Below are 19,446 nucleotides of genomic sequence, written 5' to 3'. Positions count from 1 at the left end.
GTCAACCACATCGAAGGTTATGTGTTCTGTTATGTTGTTGTACTGATCACCGAAGGTTACCGGGAGTTTGATTTTGCCTATGGCCATCACTTGCTTGCCTTCGAACCCGTATAATGGGCGCCCTACCGATTGTAGGAGATTTCTATCAGGCTTCATATTGTCGAAGGTTGATGTGAATAGGATGTCGGCGGAGCTGCCTGTATCGACTAGGATTCTTGTTACTGCCCAACCGGCTAGGTTTGTCTCGATGACCATTACATCAGTGTGAGGGTAATCTTTCAGTTTGAGGTCTAAGTTGTCGAAGGTTATTGGGATGTGAGACCATTACGAATTCTTGTGGGGTCCTTCGGCAGTGAGGTGGTGCACCTGCGTCATATGCTCTTTGTGTTGCCTCTTGTTGCCGTGGTCCTCATTGGATCTTCCAATGATTGTGAGTATCACGCCGAAGGTTACGGTTGGATTGTTTATTGTGGTTTGGTTGGTCTGGTTCGTGGGCTCTATTTTTACTTGCTGTTGGTGCGGCCGAGTTGGTGGCGGTGGGGGTGGCGGTGGTAAGGCTGGATGCTGGGCTTGCATTTGAGGCGGAGTGGGCGGGTGGTTGACTGTGTATGGATGGTTGTTGGTACAATTATTGTAGCTGTAAGATGGTTGGGGGTTGTCGTAAGTGCTGTAGTGGTGGTAAGGAGGGTTGTAGCTTGTTAAGGTTTGGTATTGTTGGGGGTGTTGTTGCGAGGGTACGCCGTAGTTTATAGGTGTGTAATGGTATGTGTTGGCTGTCTTCTTGTGTAGTTGATAGGCTTCGGCGGGCCTGAGGCTGCAGCTTGCTGGGCCTCTTGGTATTCTTTTCCCTTCGCAAAACAAGCACACTGTTTGGTCGTGTGTCCCTTTCCTGGCCCGCAAAAGTGGCAATAAACCTTCGCCGGGTCTCTTTGGTTGGGTATGTTCTGCACGTTGGTTCTGTTGTCATTCTAACTGGCAGTGGGGGTTGATTGAGGTCTTTGATTCTGTTGCTGTCTTTGCTATTGCGGAGGTGCAGATTCTATTATGTTCACATAGATTGCCTCGTTGCGAGGGTATTGATTGCGCTATGGCGGCCTCGGGGGTGGGTGCGCCTGAGGTCGGAGAGCGTCAGTCTTTGTGCGGTGTGCTGTGTCTGATCTGATGTACTCCATGACTTCGTGCAGTTCTGCGATGGTTTTCTTGGGAGCCTAGAGGAGCATGGCCCTAGCCTTAGCCCGTTGACTGTCGCAAGAATCACTATATCGTCAATGATATCTGGTGTTCTGACTCTGAGTTGCACAAACCTTCGCTAGAACTCCCGGAGAGGCTCCCGTTCAGCTTGAGTGTAGGTGAATAGTTCCATTAGGTTGGTTGCTGAGGAGCTGACACCTTTGAAGTGGTTGCATAGTTTCTCGCGGAGGCTGCCCTAGGAATCTATTGAGCCTGGGGGGAAGATTGCTATACCAGCTTTGGGCGATGTCTCGTGCTATGATGACGAAGGATTTCGCCATGGTGAACTCGTCCCCTCCTGCCGCTGCTACTGCAGCTTCGTAGCTCATCAAGAATTGGCGAGGGTCCACGCTTCCGTCATATCTTGGCAGGTTTTGTGGTTTGTATTCAAGTGGCTAGCTTTTGGTTTGCAATATTTGGGTTAGAGGGGATTTTGGATTGTAGGACATTGGCAGGGGTTGGTTTCTTCGTTGGTGTTGCAAGGCTTGGGGAATATATTCTGGGTAGATTTGATGCTGGCAAGGGGTGGTGATGGTGGTGGGGGTGGTGGAGATGGAGGTGGAGGGTTTGGGTGGAGCGTATGTGGTATGTTGTGCTGCTCTGGCAGGTAGTTTGGGTTAGCTTTGATGGTGGCTAGGTATTCATCCATTTGCCTAAGCTGCTCTCTGGTTTCGTCCGCCTTCTACCTTATCACATGCAGGCGAGCCTGTCTTTGATGGGCCTCGACTCGGCGCCTTTTTCTTGTAGTTCTTCGTGCATTTGGTTCAGGGCCTCGAGACCTCTCGCCTTGGCCTCTTCATCATCTTCTTGTGGCACGTAGCTAGCATCTTCCACTCTAGTTGGGCTAGGTTGATGGTCGGCTTGACCCCCTAGCTGTCGGGGTCTCGTCCGAGCCACGCTGGCTTCCGGTGGGTTGGGCGGTGGGCTGGAGTATCAGGGCTCCATTGCTCCCTCCCACGGAGGTTCCCACTATCGTATCCGACCCTCGCGGCGGTTGCGGATCTCTGTTAGCGTTTCTTCTTGTGGTTGCCATTGTTCTGAGAATTGGTGGACTGGGGTCCCCACGGACGGCGCCAACTGTGGGGTCTCCTGGCCTCTCACCCTCGCTAGCTCGAGCACGCGGGGAGAGGCTGAGGGTTTCCCGCAGTAATTGGAGTAGGATATCTGGCGTAGGGAAGCGAAGGTAGAGGGGTCATGAAAATGCAGATCAAGTGTCCATTAATTTATCAAAAAATATTCTGTTGTCTTACATGAGCCACCTGGGTATTTATAGGTCACACTCGGGTGCACAGTGAAATTATAGTAGGGCAAGGCCCCAAAAGGAAAAACATAACGTAGTGAGGAAGGGTACGGTCGTAATCTTCATCCTCTGGCCACCAACTCCCCGGGCCCGCCTCTCTGGTCGGGGGCGTCTCCTCCACCGGCGTGGTCCCCCTCCTCGGCAGGTGCCAGACCTCCACGTACTCACGGCGAGGGTCCACTCGTCGTCGTCATCGAGGCTCCCCTCTCCCCCGCTCCACGGGTACGGTGGACCTCGAGGTACTTGCCCAAGCATGAAGACACAACTCGACGGTTGGAACATACCCTCGCCGGCGAGGGTCGATGCCCGTCGCGAGGGAGTTAGTTGAGACAGCATTGAGTCGAAGGTCAAGGAAGGAGCTGGGCCAGGGGAGACTCCCTCAACAAACTTTTTATGGGCAAAGAACAACTTAAATAAACCTATTTTAACTTATTCCACTTGAAAAGAATTAACTAAAAAATCATGGTTGCTAATACAGAAGGGGGGGGGGGGGGGGGGGGGGCGGGGGGCAAGAATCTCAGAATCACACAAGGCCATCTAACACGCATTTTTCCTTGCTATGCATAAAAACGAGAAACGTTTCTAGTGATTCTCAAGTGAAACGTTTCTCACCTGACCCATCTGGCAGCGATTCTACTGATTCTAGCAAAAATAATCATAAACGTTTCTGGTTGCCAAACGGGCACCTTGATTTTTAATCAAATATTCATAACAAAACAAGCTTTGCTGGTCCGGGTGTTTGCAGGAGAGCCAAATTAAAAACGTGGGTATGTAGGAGTATGTGAACCGCCTCAACTCGCCAAGATTTTAATCGAACTTGTTGGTGCATGAAACTCGTTCCAATGTTATTCTTTGAATTCCAACATACTCACGTTTTCCCGTCGAGCAATAAATACACGAGGTAATCTCGCATTCAACATTATTCATGGTGGACTTTGGACCTTTTAGTTGGCTTTATTTATTTCACACGACTTTTTTGTGCAGATTGACTTGCTTGTTGAGGAATGACATCATTTGTGAGCCCCCCAGGCATCAGATTCCGCGACATGGGCACTGCACGTCGCCCGGAAATAAATCAAATGAATCAAAGAGCAGTCTCATCTTAACTAAAAAATGGTCCTCGCAGGCTAAACGTGATGGGCACGTATGTATACAGGAGTGAGTGACGGTGGTCCCCGCGCGCTCAACAGGAGCAGAGGCGTCCATTCTTTTTTGCTTTTTCCCCCAAAAAATATATATATATGTAGATCCGAAAAAGAACACAGAACACGTTTAATTATCTTGCATGCGCCTGTTACCAAATACTACCAACCAACCAAGTGTAATCCACCCATTCAGGTCACGACACGTGTGACTTTACGTCGCTAAACGCCTAAACCCCATGACCACAGATACGTACAGAGGCAAAAAGAACACACACATGCATATGCATGTCTGCGTGCGTCTTCCTGCCGACAGAAAAAAGAAAGGGCGGCGAAATAATATGGAGAGGAAAACGCACGTTTGTAATTAATTACCGAGCGGTCAAGTCTTTGGTTTTGATTCGGATTAGCCTCTGTGCGTGTGTGTGGTTTGGACGAAATGGAGCATGGAAATCGCTCGCAGAAACCAGCCGCTGCACGTTGAAATAAACGGGAAAAGCAAAGAAACAAAGAGACACCAAAAAGGAGAGGAAGGCACACCGCCACCGCCCGCCGCAGCGCACTAGTCGGCCCCGCGCGGGCACCGTCTCCCTCGGGCGCGCGCGCACGTTCTCCACGTGCGCGCCGTGACAAAAACGTTTGCCGGTGACCGAGTTGAGTCGAGAGCAGGGGGAGGGAGGAGGAGTACTTATACGCGCGCGCGCGGGCCAGACCAGAGGAAGAAGGAGACGACCAACTGATGAAGGCTTGTTGGCTCCATCTGCCTAGTCGATCGTCGAGAGGAGGATCAGCTGGTTGCTAGCTAGCTAGAGCTAGTGATGGAGGGCGGGAGGGTCGACTGCGACGGTGGCGTCGCCGGAGCGGCGGGGCAGGAACGACGGCGGTGGCGCGGCGTCGAGCTCAGCCTGCGCCTCAGGACGGGGGCGGCGGACGACGACGATGGTGGTGCCGCTAGTGCTCCGCCGCCGGTGGAGGCGAGGAGGAACATGACCATCTTCTACAACGGCCGGGTGTGCGCCGTCGACGTCACCGAGGTCCAGGTAATCCATTCATGTAATCACCACTACTGCTACCTCGCGTAAGCTTTGTCCGGCCTCTCCTGGTTAATCCATTCCTTCAACAGCTCATGGATCAGTAATTCAGTATCAGTTGGCGATCCCACCTGATGCGATAACAATTAATCTGCATGTTTTAATTTGCAACAAGCTAGCTTGCTGCTCTCTCAAGTCTCTGCTATGTCGTACGCACGCACGGCATGCAGTCGTTATTCTTGGTATACACCCGGAATCACGAAATTCGCATGAACTCGTCATCTTGCTACCATTATATTCAGTCTGTTCGGTTGGCTGGTTCGTATTGTTGCTGGTTTATGAAGAAATACTGCTGGCTGGTTTGCGTGTGAGAAAAATACTGTTCCGGCTGAAAATTTACGATCGTTTAGGATAAGCCACAGCCAAACGAACAGGCTGATTAGCTACTAGTACTTTGGTTGGGTGACCACCTTTAAGTTTGTGCTGGTTTTGTAAAATAAAAACAGTCGTCGATTTTCATACACACAACTCGATCATCTGCAATTTGCCTTTAATTAATTACTTCATCCAAGGCGTGACCATGTAGTTCAGTTCAGTAAATACTTCTACAACCTTTGGATGTTACAAGTAGTAAATTGGATGACCTCTGTACGTGTTGGTTCTGTTATTTTCGTTCAGCAGGTACTAATTTTTTTGATCAACCTATATACATACTGCTGCATTATTATTATATTATATTGGTAATAAAAAGAAGAATGGTCTGTTGCAATTAGCAAACGCTAGAAATTAATTAAAACAGATACCCCAAAACAAAAAAGAAGAAAGATTACATCTTCAAAGAAAAAGGGTGACTTAAATCTCCCAAGTACTAGTGTTCAGATCAACCCACATGTTTTTGGACACCAACAGGTTAATCTGGTATTGAAGTAGGCTGAGTTAGGAGATTTCTTTTTGTAAAAATAGTAATGGCGCACGTACTATGCACATGCACACATCCTCACCTCTATAAATGCACGCACGCACCATTTCTATTAGCACCTCCGAAAATTTGAGCCAACATATGTTAAAATTGACAAATCCACCATGCACTCGACTCATTGTCAATGGGCACACCTCTTGCCACTAAAAAAAGCAATAGTGATGTTAAATTATACTCTCTGTGCCAAATTGTAAGTCGTTCCAATTTTACATAATACATAGCTTTTATTATGCACCTAGATATATATTATGTTTAGATACATACACATAGTAAAAGCAACATGTCTAAAAAAAATCAGAATAACTTACAATTTTGAATAAACAGGGAGTAGAATAAGTCTATTAAAATACGAGCACCTATGCTATGAGTAGAAATATAGAATGAATTCATAAAAATGCGAGCATATGTGCTGTGTCAAGAATTTTTACCCAGCATACAAGTTCCATAAAAATCCAAGGAAACTGAACGCCTGAGCTAGGTGATTTGACTCCGATCGAGGTCTCAGTCGTTGGCTCGTTGCAGCTAACATGGCTCGGTCACCGTCGAAAATTCTCACAAAACAATTCCGCACGTGCTGCGCCAAATCGAGGGGGCATTCGCGCCATATCGTCAGCTGGTGGATGGGCCGTTGACCAAATAACACCGCAATTAACCACAATCAACACTCAATCGTAATTAGACTTGGCCTCCATAAATTGTCTTCGTCTCGTCGTCGTCGTCGTCGTCGTCTCCATCTGTCTATCTCCACACACGCAAACAACGCGAGCGACGAACTCGCACAGAACCAACACGGGTAGATGGAGGGGGAAAAAACCGTGCCTTCTTTTTGACTTTGACGACTGACGACGTACTGCCCGTGTATGGTCCAGAACTCCGGATCCGGATGCACGTCAATTTCTGCAACAGCATGCACGCACGTCGTCTTGATCGATTTGTTTATGCATTCCAGGCTTCCAGCATTAGTTCAACTCTGGTTAATAGTTAATTAAATTGAACACGTGTAATTACTGCGTCAAGTTACTGATCGGTGTGTACGATTTTACTGCTGTTCGGCGCATCAGGCAAGGGCGATCATATCCATGGCGAGCGAGGAGACCCTGGCGGCCGACCACCGGCGACAGAGTCAGCAGCTGATGCGGGGAGACGACGACAACGGCCGCCGCCGCCAGCAGGACGGTGACGGTGACAGCAGCAGCAGCAGCAGCACTAGCGCCGTGGCGCGGCGGTGCGCGCGCGACAGAGGTCTCGTCAGACCGGCAGCAGTGGCGCCGTCGCCGCTGCTGGCTGCCGGCGTCGTCGTCGGTTCTCCTCGGCAGGGTGCCTTCGCCGCCGGCGCCGCCGTAGCCGCGCCGGTGCTCGAGATTGACCCGCTGGCGGCGGCCACCGGGCTGTCCATGAAGCGGTCGCTGCAGCTGTTCCTGCAGAAGCGCAAGGCCAGGACGGCCGCCGCCGGCGGCGGCCACGCTCAGGCTGTCAGGCGATGAGGCACTAATTAACCAAACCACCCGCCCTTGCTGACGTCGTCGTCTGGTCTGATAGCTAGCTAGATAAAAGAGCTCTCTTTTCATTTTTTTTCTGTTGGCATGAGGGGTATGTATGCATCGCTCACAGTATATATATATAGTTTGTTTATTTTCTTATTTCGTTTTCTTTTTGAACGAACAGCAGGGGTATTTTCTTATTTCGTTATATAAGAGAAAGAGATAGTTTGTTTATTTTCCACGAGATTGGAATTTGATTGGGTTTAACAGTTTGTTCTGTTTCAATTCGTTCTTCTGATGGCAACCAAAATGTTGTTTTGTTCTTCATTCACAACACATAAAGATGTGGAAGAAATGTTTTGTGAAATACAGCGATCATCATGCGCCATTATTAAGATGCACCACACCGGCCATGTATGTAATCTGTACAGTGATCGATCATTTTTGAACGAAACATATACGGGGTCCAAGATTATAGTATCATCATCCAGCATCCATGCATCCAATCCATGCACCAGCTGAATATCCCCGACCGGGGTGACAAGTCTTCGTTCGCGGCTGGCCGGCCGGCGGCGAGGACCAACGGCGAGCCTCGTGAGGAGGGCGGCCGGCCGGCGGCGTAGCGTAGCAGGTGATTGATTGATTGATTGATCATCTACAAGCGCGACGGCATGGCGCGGAGCCTGTCCGACTCGGTGATGACGTGGTTGCGGGTGATGTCGGCGAGGGAGGTGCAGCCGCTGAGCGCCATGGTGAGCTCGAACTCGTCCCGCAGCATCCGCAGGACGTTGGACACCCCGGCCTCGCCCGCCGCCGCCAGGGAGAACACCACCGGCCTGCCGACCTGCAACAACCAACCGCGCGCATGCGTCCACCGGTCAACAAGCAAACTCCGACAGCAGGAAGACGTTAGACGTCTGCGTGTTCACTGTTCAGTGCAAGCAGCTAGCTTACGAATACGCCGGCGGCGCCGAGGGCGAGCGCCTTGAAGACGTCGGTGCCTCGGCGGACGCCGCCGTCGAGGAAGACGGGAAGCTGGCCCCGGGCGGCCTTCACGACCTCCTCCAGCGCGCTGATGGTCGCCGGCACGTAGTCCAGCTGCCGCGCGCCGTGGTTCGACACGATGATCCCCGCCGCGCCGTTCGCCACCGCAAGCCTCGCTGCGATGTAATGCAACAACATTAATTTTGTCCACTGATGAAACAAGCAGAGAGCGAGCTTACAGTCTTCAGCGGTGAGCACCCCCTTGACGAGGATCGGCATCGTGGTGATGGTCTGCAGCCACTTGACGTCTTTCCAGCTCAGGGTGCGGTCGACTTGGCCGGCGACGTAGGAAGCCAGCCCTGAATCAGCAGCCTGTTCATGCTCGGCGCGCACAAAACTCTTGCATCAGTGAGTGTCGAGAACTCCGTACGTATCCATACGGTAGCTATCTGCAATGTACTACTGCTGCTGCAAAGAAACTTGAGCTCAGTACTTCACCTGGTCCATTTTGCCGAGGTCCAGACCTTCGAAGTTCTTCAGTGTCAGGTGTGGTGGCAGAACAAATCTGCAGCAATAGCAGCCACAATCAGCATACCTGTCTGAAACAAAGCAGAGTGTGTTTTCTAGCACTATCTTTCTGATGATGTTTCCGTACATTGTACTAGACTAATACCACCATTAGCCCGTGCAGCTGTTTTGAAGCAAAGCAAATAGTTATTGCAAAGTAAAGCCAGCCCAGCTGACCTGTTCTTGATGTCAGCTTCCCTGCGACCAAGGCGTGGCGTGTCGACGGTGAGCGCGATCGCCTTGAACCCAGCCCTTTCGGCTCTCCTCACAAGCTGCTCCACCACTTTCCTGTCCTTGTAGACCTACAAAAGATTCATGGCAATGTGCATGCATGGACATTGATAAGCTAAGTTGGTGAAGGAAGATGCTTATGTTGTACAGTACTAGTGAAGTGTCAATGTATTTACATAGAGCTGGAAGAAGCGGATGCCTGGTCCAGTTGAGGCAACCTCCTCAACGCTCGAAGTTGCCCAGGATGACAGTGTCTGAAAAAGAACAGGCCATGGAGGTATGTTCAGTATCATCAGCATAGATACATCACTCTGTTGTGTATGGTACAATTGTGTTTTTAACCATTGTCACAGTGACATCTACAGACCATTATAGTGCCTGCTGCAGCTGCGGCGCGCGCAGTGGCGTACTCCCCTGAAAGCATGATGAAGATGGTTTTCGCTCAAAACAAATGCAGGATGAGAAGCAAGAATTCACAAGCTTGCGTTTTTGGAAGGTGAAGCTTGTCAGTTACTATTAAACCTTTTTTTTTACATGTTATGCTGTTGTACATGTGGAGGAGCATATAGCTGTCAACCAAACCAAAACAAGATCTTACAACGACATACCATCTGGGTGAGCCATCTTCTGCATAGCAGTGGGAGCAACCATGATGGGCATAGAGATCTTGAATCCCAGCACGGTGGTGGTCATGTCGATCTTGGATACATCGATCAGTATGCGTGGACGGAACCTTGCGAAAATCAAATTTCACAACAGGTGAGCAACGGTGCAGCCCCGAAGCGATATGTTTGAATGAAGGAATCTAACAACCAACTCTGCATTAACTGGAGTGCAATTCGTGTCCTTCGTCAAATGTTAGCACCCTTGGACATTTTGAATGACTTTAACAAGACTTGCAGTATATGAATAACAAAAAAATTCCAAAGTGCAGATAGCATGAAAACTGACTGAGAAAACTTAGGCTAGCTTGGGGCTGGCTGTCCTTTTCCTCTGCTACAAAGTTGTAGCCTTAGGATGAACTTGAGCTGATGAGCAAAAAAGTGAGGTGTCGAACCCCCGATACACAGTTTGTTTTATTGCACGAAGATGACTGTATGAAGCACATGTTTTCCAAAAAAACGTGTACAAAATTCCACCCTGAATAGATAAGTAAGATTTAACAGTAACTGGAACTCTGAAAGAATAGTAGAGCCTGATCAATGAACAGAACTCTTATGGCCCCTTTTTTCGCCCCACCTTCTAATGTATATATAGGATAGCAAAAGTCAGTGAAGACGTAGATGCATGCTCACAGGATCCTGGAGAAGGCCTCCCTGTTCTCCTGCAGCGTCCACTCGTCCTCAGCTCCGGACGCGTAGTAGTCGTAGGCCATCTTCGGAAGCTTCTGCTTCGCGATGGCCTGGTACTCCATGACATTGGTGATCTCCCCCATGCTGGCGTCGTCGTCGATCGGCATGCTCCTCGACACCTGCGCTTCTTCTTCCACTATACAACAAGGAGCCAATCCAGTAACTACACCAGGTGAATGCTTGCAGCCCAGACGCAGCAGGCTTCATCTGAATGAAGAGAAGAAACGGGAGCTAGCTAGCCTGTTGTTACCTTGCAGCAGAACCGACAAAGCGTGTGGAGACCAGACCAGCGGGAGCAAGAAATGGAGGGTGTGGTGAGGGTGAGAGCAATATAAGAGATGAGGTGCTCGCTCTTGGAGCCTTCTGCAATCTACATGTACAGACAAAGCGACCGGAATTATTTGTCCATGGAAGTGCTTGTCTGTGGAGTGAGATGTGTTTGTCTGTGGAGTGGATGAGACACTGGAGGTGGGAAGCGAGGGTAGCTCTCCTACACTACTTCCTCATCCGCTTCTGCACCACAGCTTGCTCGCATTCCGTCCCCAGGAAAATGTTCCCGGTTTTCAGGATTTCTTTCTCTTTTCAGAACGTTTTTACGTCCGGTTGTTATCGCTAGTGTTTGCCTTGCCTGCTTTCTACGTGGCAGCATGTCACCTTTGAGTCAAAAATGCTTGGGCAGAGGCAGCAGATAGATAGCAAACTGCTGCAGTTGGGCTATGATAGCTGTTGGCTATGGCTGCTGCAGCTGCAGAAATATACTGAAGCTGCAGCTGTTTAGCTGTTGGCTATGGCTGCTGCAGCTGCAGAAATATACTGAAGCTGCAGCTGAAACAGCTGCAGCAGTAGCTGCAGCAAGCCTAAAGGCTAGCCCTTTATCAACTATCAAACAGGTACATGGAGAAGCAATTCCAGTCTCCATGCCACTGTGACAGTTAAGTTACCAAGCATATTCACTCACAGAAGGTACCATCACAACAGAATTTGATACTTGCATGGGGGACTCTCATCAAGTCCAGATCCAAAACCAAATTAGACAAGGCTGTAAAGGTACACATGCATTTGTTGTATTCTTTTCGAAGGCGACCACTATTTACCCGGAGAGATATACAACCAATACCCACACTGATATCACAACAGCAGCTACATATCCGTGCACTTTCAAACCGTTCATCAACCTTACAGTTGCGATGAAACCCTAGCATACCAGTGTCATTGGCCACGGCCCTCACAGGTACATCAAGGCGAAGTTGTGAAAAGCAGAAGAGACCCAGCAATTTCTTCACAACTAACCCTAGTTGTTGCCACAAAAGGGTATCTGACCCACTCTTCGTTCTGATGATCCAAAAGGCAGGCAAAACTCCCATAGCCCTTGCTCCTTAAACTGTATATGTTTCTATATGATAGAACTCATTGCGCTCACAGGCATCCTAGTTTCCCCAAACGTTGTCCCAGTTGTTTGCTTTTGGTGCCTCAATAAACTGTTGGCTAGGTCCCAGCGCTTCTGGTCCCTGAAGGCTGCCCTTCTTTGGCTTTCTTTTGACTCCTAGCAAACACAACACAAACCGTGCAAGTTCACCGTAGAGCATACCAGACCGATCGAAGAGCTGGCCAACACCATGATGACAACAATTTTAGTACAAAGATGAGTGACTTATTTGATACGATTACTGACAGCAGAAAATACATGTAATAACTAATAAGAAGAAAAAAATACCTGCAGCATTGCTGTCATGAAAAAGTAGGATGCTTGAGTGTTCTGTTCAACAAGGAATGAGATTCGGCCAAAGAAATTGACAACACCGTGCATCTGCAGCCATTCAAGCCAGTTTAAGGTGTTAAGATTAAGAATGACTTAATGTAAAAAAGAATTGGTGGTTCTTGCTTTGTAAGAATGATTATGTAGTTTAATTACTGTTGCATATTGCAAAGATGAAAACAAATACTTTCACTAATAAAACTAGTGAATACAACCAGTATGATACGAGCATATTAAAGCACACAGATCAGAGCAATGAACTAAACAGTGCATATAAATGATAAGTACTGGTGGAAAAACTTAGAGATCCATGTGTAACTAAAGCTATAAGTAAATCTGCTCCTCTCAGAATTTATAACAGTCAGGGCTTCATGGTAAATAGAAGATGTTGTTTTGGATTCACAGGCATAAATTTAAAATTGGCTTGCTTGGATCCTTCTGGAAATAAAAAGTTGGGTGATTGGGCATTTTGTAAACATAGTTGCCAATGCAAATGGTTGTGACCAATACCTCAGGAGCATGGGCATTTTCAAGTACTTTATCATACTTTAACATGTACCAAATCAATATAACAATTCTGAGTAACGATTGGTGGCATGTGTGGTAAAAAGTATCTTACCACTCGTAGGAAGGACACCCAGAAACCTGGTGGGGATGCAGGAGGGCCCATTGAATTCGGATCCTGATTACCGTATGGACCCATGCCCATACCACCCATGCCACCCATTCCGCCCATGCCGTAACCACCATAGCCTCCCATCCCGCCATGCATGCCTCCTCCATACATCCCACCGCCATACATGCCACCACCATAACCTCCTCCGTAACTCGAGTACATGCTATTTCCATAGAGCCCGCCGCTACCGTAAGTGTTGCCAAATCCACCATAAGAACTATACATGTTGGATCCACCATATCCTGCACCCAAAAGACAAATTGCAAATGTCAGTCTGAGACTGAAATTGTGTTCCTAAGACAACCACAATCACGAAACAAGTGACTCTGAAAACGTTGAATACCTCCATAGGTGTTTCCATAGCCTGTCTGCTGCCAAGGCCGCTGTGGCACAGGCCTCGAAACAGTGCTATTTACATTGGAAGAGACATTCCTCTCCATCGCAGTAACATTTTCGCCAGGTTTAGCGGTACCAGAAGCTTCGACAACATCACTGGTGCTTCCACCAGATGGGGGCTTGAAAGGTGCTGGACCAGATGTTCCTTCAGCTCCAGAACGCTCCCAAGGCTTTGGCGGTGAACCTGCAAAGTGCATTTACATGTTAATAATAACATCAGAATCCATTTCCTTTCAGAGAAATGAAGGGTTATGTCAAGAACAGTTTCAGTAACTAACTAACGAGCACAGCTGCTGTACTGCATACCCCAACAAAACTGTGGATAACAAGCTTACAGCCATTGATTTAGCAGCAAAGCAAAGCATGCACACACAGGAGCTAAAATGTTCTTGACTGCCATGCAAGACACAGGAGCAAAAGACTCATAAAAGAACGGTGAATATGTTGAAGCCAAGACTTTGATTTGGTTGGAAGAGAGCACCAATAGCTCCTCACGTTGTGTAACAGAAAAGGAGCTGAGTTCGCTTCTGAACACCAGTGGCGGATCTAGGATTTGAAACCTGTGGGGCCAGCTTGTTGATTTTCATGTCAAACAACACAATCATTGCACAATCAACATATATAAGTTGTAAAATTTATGAAGGGGGTTAAACGTATTTGGCAGAGCTTATTGCCTAGATCCTGCCACTGCTGAACACGAACTATATAGAAATCCAAAGGGCCAAGGGGGGATGAACCATGCAGGGCAAGAGGATCCTCAGCGGCACCGCAATTTGCATGATGCTGGCTTATTTCCCAGTGAAGAAGCAAGCAAGCAGCGGTGTGCCGCGCCAGAGCCGCGTGGACGCTACAGCAAGCAAGCGCAACAGAAGAGAACGGATCGAGCACCGCCAGCAGATTAACCAGCAGCGCTGCTGGGAACAAATCCGCGCGATTCCTCAACAAATCCATACCCCTACGGTCGCGTCCCCCCGGAACCACCCACAATCTCCACCACGGGAGAGAGGGGAAAAGGAGCCCGATCGTTCTCCCCGCAGGCTGTGTGCGAAATCGGGTCCCTAATCGAGCTCCCCAAGGCACCAACCGCTCGAACTCTTCGCGGGCAACAGGTTTCGGACCGAATCGAGCAGTCCTATCGAGAAATTGTGCGCGGATTGGTGGATCTAGGGATGCAGGGGGAGCGGCGGACGAACCTGACATGGCGTGCGCGTCCTCCTCTCCTCTCGTCTGCTATCCCGCCCTCCTCCACCGCCAGGCCGGCCGGGTCTGGTAGTCTGGTCTGGTCGACGCGCTGCTGCTACGAGTCAAGTCAGCGGAGGATTTCGTGCGTGCGCGTCGACTCGACGCGCTTCGTAGTTGGAGACTTGAGCCCGCGGTCGGTCGGGCTCATGTTGTATGGGCTACCGATCACTAAGGCCCGCGTCCGCGGTAGTACATCAAGAAGGCCTACGATGCCAGCCAGTTTGGCCCAAACCACAGATCTCCTCGTCATCGTCAGTTTTTCTTGCGAACAGGACGGCCTTAGGCCCGCGTCCAGACGCTACTCCCCGGGCCTCGTGCATGCTCCGTGCCACACGTCCTGCTCATTCAGGTTCTGCGCCACTGGAACGACTTGTGCCCCACCCACGCCGCCCGCCTCCGTTGCTCCCCGCGCCTGCTCCATGCCGTCCCGCTCGCTCGGGTTCCGCGCCACTCGAACGACACACGCCCCACCCACGTGCTCGCGGGCCCATGCTGCCCGAACATCACACATCACCGGCATCAAGAAAGAGGAGACACTGAGGCGAGACAGCAGAAGGTGAGGAGAGAGATGCAACATCCAGATACAACACTTGCAACATACGTATGAAGACTGATGAAACGTTTGAAACCTGCGTCTGAAACACTTGCAAAAACACACACATGAAACACTTAAAAACATTGCAACACATACACAACATCCAGAAAAAAACACTTGCAACATATGTGTGAAACATATGCAATATCCAGATAAACACACTTGCCACGTACGTTTGAGAAAACAGATGAAACATTGCGAACAAAAGTTTGCAACATAAGTGTACAACCATTGCAACATCCATACGAAACATGTCGGGTTCATAAACCCGGGGTCCATCGGGGATCGGCTTCCACGCCAGGGCTCGGCCCTGGAGGACGGCCTTCTTTTCTTCTGGACCGGCCCGAGAGTCTAAATTCAACAGACCGGAGCACTCGCTTCAGGCCCTGGCCGCCTTCGGCCCATCTTTCCGACTGGAGCGCTAGCTCAGGCTCAAGCCAACTCCGAATGGCCTCTTCGATCGGAGCGCTAGCGTCAGGCTCCGGCTGCCTTCGTACGGCCTCCACTCGGAAAGCCTGACCCGAGGACCGCCTTCGACTTCGACCCCGTGTCTCCGACTGGGGTTCATAAAGAACACTGCCCATCGCTACTCTCCGACTGGCGCGCCAGAACCGACTGGGGACCATCCGACCGGGGATGCTAACGGTAAGGGTGAGCCGCGCAACCCTCTACCCGGCAGGGCAGGAAGCTCGGTATCCCTCGCCTCCGCCGTGAGAGTCACCTCCGACGCCACTGTTGCCATTAGCATCGGGATCACCGCTAACACCGATGCCACAGCCGTCGCCTCATCAATAGCCGAACCGGAGGGCACCATCCTCGGAACGGAAGGTCTTGCCACCGTGACATGCTACAGAACGGGCTTCCAGGTCTCCTACACGGCAGTCAGGGCAATACTCATCCCTGGCATCCCCAAGCCACTGACGGAAGGTATGGGTCAGTCACACTCCAACAAAAAGTTCAACCAACAAAAAACCAATAGAAAATGGAGAAAGACATACCAGGTGGTGAGCGGCACAACTCTGAAGGCCGACCCCGACCTCGACGCCTGTGCATCGAGGACCGCTCCCGGACCGCGACCCGCGCTACTTCACTTCGGTAGGGGGCAAAGTCGTCCCTACCGGCTCCTGCCCGACCTACGGGTCATCCCTACCCCCGGCTCGGGAATCCTCGATTGGAGCAACAGGCGCGGTATCCTCCGACTATGACTCATGTGGCACACATGCTCCAGTCCGCCCCTCAGATTGCCCGGCATGCTCGGCTACGCCTGCAGCAGGCAGGTCTTCCCCCCACCGCGAGTCATGCGTCGGCACCGATCCGAGCGACGCGCGGGTGTCAGACCGCCCCTCAGCAGACCTCCCGCCTTGCTCTGCCATGTCCACAATAGGTGGGGACGGGGTCAGTGATGCTGCCAAGGGACGCGATGACCGCGTCCGCTTTGGCGCCCGCTCACCAACGACGTCCGCGCTCGCTACGCGCTTCCTCGACGAGGGATCCGCCGCACGACACGTGGCCACCAACTCGTCACCAGCGGACGATGTCACGGTATCACGGCGATCCGTCGAGGTCGCAACGACCCCCCCGCTCTCCTCCTCGCCGGAGAAGACCATATCATCCAGATCCATAGGATCATCCGATGCAAGTTCTGACTCGACGTCACTCCTACATTCCCCAACCCTCGTGCGTCGGACGATCTCCTACTCCTTCTCCTGCTTCCACAGGATCTCCTTATTCTTTTTCTTCTTCCAAGCCTTGGCCGCCTTCTTCTGAGCGGTCTGCCGAGCCACGCCCTCCGGTCCCTTGGGAAGGTGCGGTCGGGACTTATACCTCCCAAGCCCCTATGGAACGGATGAACCAGATCAAAGAAATAGGAAAGAGTAGAGAAGAAGCACGAACAAAAACAAGGGAACGCACCAGTGTGGAAGCGATCGAGGCGTTGAGCGGTACAGGTTTTCCTGCAACCGTCTCCCTGGGCCTCAGCTGCAGCACCCGGCCGACGCGACTCCAGACCTCGTCATCCGGCAACTCTTCCGGCGACGCACGGTTCGGGTCCGATCGGCCGCCGTACTCCCACATCGGTTGAGTCCTCTCCACCAACGGTGCAATCCAGCGGCAGTAGAGGGTGTAGAACACCCGCACTTCATCAAGGTCGCGCCTCACGAGCTTCTGGAGCTCCTCTTCGATGGCCTCCACCTTGTGCCTCTCCTTATGGCCGCAACCCCATGACCAACTTTCCCGCTCCTTCAGCCTCCTGTCGGTAAACACCGGGAATGGCGCAGCCTCCGGGTTCCTGATGTAGAACCACTCCTCGTGCCACCCCTGGTTGGAACTACAAGGGGTGTACGTAGGGTACAAACCTCCTGCGCTCGGCTTCCTCTGAAGGGTGAACCCCCCCCACCAGCGCAACCTCAACTGAGCTCCCCATCGTTAAGGTCCTCCCAGAGAAGAACCGCCGAAAGAGATCCGCGTGCGGCTCTACCCCGAGGAAAGCCTCGCAGACGGTGACAAAACCGGCAATATGCAGCACCCCCATCGGATTGAGGTGTTGCAGCTCCAAATCCCACTCATTAAGGAGCTCGTGCAGGAACCAGTGCGTGGGGTATCCTATCCCACGCTCATGGAAGGTAAGGAAGGACACCACCTCACCGAGACGAGGTCACGGGAACTCCTCTTCTCCAGGGACCCTCCAGTGCGCCACCTCCTGCGGCGGCAGAAAACCCTTCTTGACGAAAGACTCCAGCACCGACTTACTCACGATGGATGACCTCTAGTCTGACATCTTGCTCTGGCTTGCAAAAAGGATCAGTGAGTTCTCCTCTTCCCCCTCGCTCTCTCCCCCTTCCTTTCCTAGAAACCTCCGTAGCTCTCCGGGACGCTCTCGACGAAGAGGAAAAAGAAAGGTGGCGGCAGCAGGCGACGAACAGGTAAAAGAACGAGGCAAACACCCTCTCTCTTCTCTCGTACTTAAAGGAGGGGGAGCAACGGTTAGGAAAGGACGTGCCAATCAGGAAGGCGAAGTGGCTGGGCGAGAAACTTTCTCTCTCTTTTTCCATTTAATGCAGATGGGACGCCCCCTGACCGACGAGACGTGCCCAGCGCGATGAAACGGCTCCAGATTAGGTGGGACGTGACTGGGACATGGCCCACCACTACCGCACGACCAACCACTATCATACGCCTGAACCCCTCGGACGATTAGGGCATGAACCACCCGGGGGCTCGGGAACTAAGCATCGCACGTGTAGCGAAATGCACCAGAACGCTCCGTGTTGCGCCACGGAGCGGCGGCTTGCCTCATTCGATATGAGCAACCGAAACAGAGCCAGGGGAGAAAACTGTAGATGAGCACCGTGCGGCCTTCGCCCGGTCTGGCAAATCGGGTCATCTCAACCTTCTTGTTCGATCCTGAACCTCTCGATAAGCCCACAGAATCTCCATCGAGGGGAGGCCATTAGGCCACCTGGGTCGGTCTCTGGAACAACCTAGGCATCTGTCGGACTGCAGGTAAAGGAGTTGTGGAATGCCACAATAGGGCTATGCCGACCTCGTCACGAACGACGGACCCGAATTCCGCTCGATCACACCCGTTAGCGAGCTCACCGAGCTAGTCTTCGAGCCTGAGCGATCGGGACAGGCGATGAAACTCAGCCCCTCCGGTTGTGAGGAACTGGATGGGGTAGCACAAAACGACTCACACCAACCCCCACGAAGGCCCAACATGGCTCGAGGGCTCAAATGCCAAGGGACCGTGACTCCAAACTCGCGTCGACTGGATCGGCGACATCCGGCTACGGCTCTTGGGACCGCGACTCCTAAACTCGCATCGACGGGATAGGCGACATCCGACTACGGCTCTTGGGACCACGACTCCTAAACTTGCGTCGACGGGATAGGCGACATCCGGCTATGGCTCTTGGGACCACGACTTCTAAACTTGCGTCGATAGGATCGGCGGCATCTGGCTACGGCTCCTGAGACCGCGACTCCTAAACTCGCGTAACGGCTTCCTGAACTAACTAAACTAACTCTCTCAATCCATGGCGTGCACCGACGCCTGGGTCCATTCGCAAACTCCGCCTCACCCGATCCCGCGGCACGCATCGACGCTAAAAGATCAGTGAGCTCTGACACAACCGAACCGAGCTATCTCCACCCACAGCGCGCACCGATGCCAGGGTTCGTTCATGACTCCGACTCACCCGATCCCACGGAGCGCAACGACACCGTGGTTAAACAAAATTCCATCTCAAACTAAAAAACACGCATATAGGCCTACTGAGACAAACACCCCCAGCCGGTTCGCCCTGAACCGCCTGGGGCTTGGGGGCTACACCCGCGGGTGCGCTCGCGCGCACCCATCGACAAATAGAAAAACATCCCCCGTTGACAAACTCAGAAGCACCCCCAACCGGTTCGGCATGAACCGCCCGGGGGCTCAGGGGCTACACCCGTGGGTGTGCTCACGCGCACCCGCCGGCAAGACAAAA

General features: G+C 51.5%; 3 protein-coding genes across 4 annotated transcripts; 1 reads left to right on the top strand and 2 right to left on the bottom strand.

Annotated features, from left to right (window-relative positions):
• The first annotated feature begins 4,374 nt into the window (after positions 1–4,374).
• On the top strand, positions 4,375–7,385 carry LOC136541452 (protein TIFY 5-like). The gene is made up of 2 exons (XM_066533344.1): positions 4,375–4,712; positions 6,744–7,385. The coding sequence occupies exons 1-2, from the start codon at positions 4,491–4,493 to the stop codon at positions 7,164–7,166; spliced, it is 645 nt and encodes a 214-aa protein (XP_066389441.1). The 5' UTR covers positions 4,375–4,490; the 3' UTR covers positions 7,167–7,385.
• A 135-nt stretch (positions 7,386–7,520) lies between these two features.
• LOC136541450 (glycolate oxidase 1) lies at positions 7,521–10,970 on the bottom strand. Its single transcript, XM_066533340.1, has 10 exons — positions 10,548–10,970; positions 10,241–10,433; positions 9,554–9,678; positions 9,313–9,359; positions 9,122–9,199; positions 8,892–9,016; positions 8,646–8,712; positions 8,387–8,519; positions 8,118–8,323; positions 7,521–8,007 (listed from the first exon to the last, which is right to left on the bottom strand). Exons 2-10 carry the CDS (start codon positions 10,402–10,404, stop codon positions 7,819–7,821), a joined length of 1,134 nt encoding a protein of 377 aa, XP_066389437.1. The 5' UTR covers positions 10,405–10,433; positions 10,548–10,970; the 3' UTR covers positions 7,521–7,818.
• A 336-nt stretch (positions 10,971–11,306) lies between these two features.
• LOC136541451 (peroxisomal membrane protein 13-like) lies at positions 11,307–14,456 on the bottom strand. 2 transcript variants are annotated; one of them, XM_066533342.1, is made up of 5 exons: positions 14,319–14,456; positions 13,073–13,309; positions 12,673–12,971; positions 12,012–12,104; positions 11,307–11,901 (listed from the first exon to the last, which is right to left on the bottom strand). In XM_066533342.1, the coding sequence occupies exons 1-5, from the start codon at positions 14,323–14,325 to the stop codon at positions 11,725–11,727; spliced, it is 813 nt and encodes a 270-aa protein (XP_066389439.1). In that variant the 5' UTR covers positions 14,326–14,456; the 3' UTR covers positions 11,307–11,724. The 2 variants fall into 2 exon arrangements, with proteins under 2 accessions (XP_066389439.1, XP_066389438.1); XM_066533341.1 differs by lacking the exon at positions 14,319–14,456 and having other exon boundaries at positions 13,073–13,337.
• Positions 14,457–19,446: the final 4,990 nt, after the last annotated feature.

Source organism: Miscanthus floridulus, chromosome 3, assembly GCF_019320115.1.
Source record: "Miscanthus floridulus cultivar M001 chromosome 3, ASM1932011v1, whole genome shotgun sequence".
NCBI classification, from domain to species: Eukaryota; Viridiplantae; Streptophyta; class Magnoliopsida; order Poales; family Poaceae; genus Miscanthus; species Miscanthus floridulus.
Note: the sequence above shows the minus strand (reverse complement) of the source record. Positions and strands in the feature narration are given on the sequence as shown.

Coding starts and splice junctions, on each gene's coding strand:
- LOC136541450 (XM_066533340.1), bottom strand. CDS start 10,404: ATGCCGATCGACGACGACGCCAGCATGGGGGAGATCACCAATGTCATG. Junction 9,017..9,121: donor TCCGCTTCTTCCAGCTCTAT/GTAAATACATTG, acceptor AATCTTTTGTAG/GTCTACAAGGACAGGAAAGT. Junction 8,520..8,645: donor ACCTCGGCAAAATGGACCAG/GTGAAGTACTGA, acceptor GAGCATGAACAG/GCTGCTGATTCAGGGCTGGC.
- LOC136541451 (XM_066533341.1), bottom strand. CDS start 13,322: ATGCACTTTGCAGGTTCACCGCCAAAGCCTTGGGAGCGTTCTGGAGCT. Junction 12,105..12,672: donor GGGTGTCCTTCCTACGAGTG/GTAAGATACTTT, acceptor GAATGGCTGCAG/ATGCACGGTGTTGTCAATTT. Junction 11,902..12,011: donor TCATGACAGCAATGCTGCAG/GTATTTTTTTCT, acceptor GGTGTTGGCCAG/CTCTTCGATCGGTCTGGTAT.
- LOC136541452 (XM_066533344.1), top strand. CDS start 4,491: ATGGAGGGCGGGAGGGTCGACTGCGACGGTGGCGTCGCCGGAGCGGCG. Junction 4,713..6,743: donor TCGACGTCACCGAGGTCCAG/GTAATCCATTCA, acceptor TCGGCGCATCAG/GCAAGGGCGATCATATCCAT.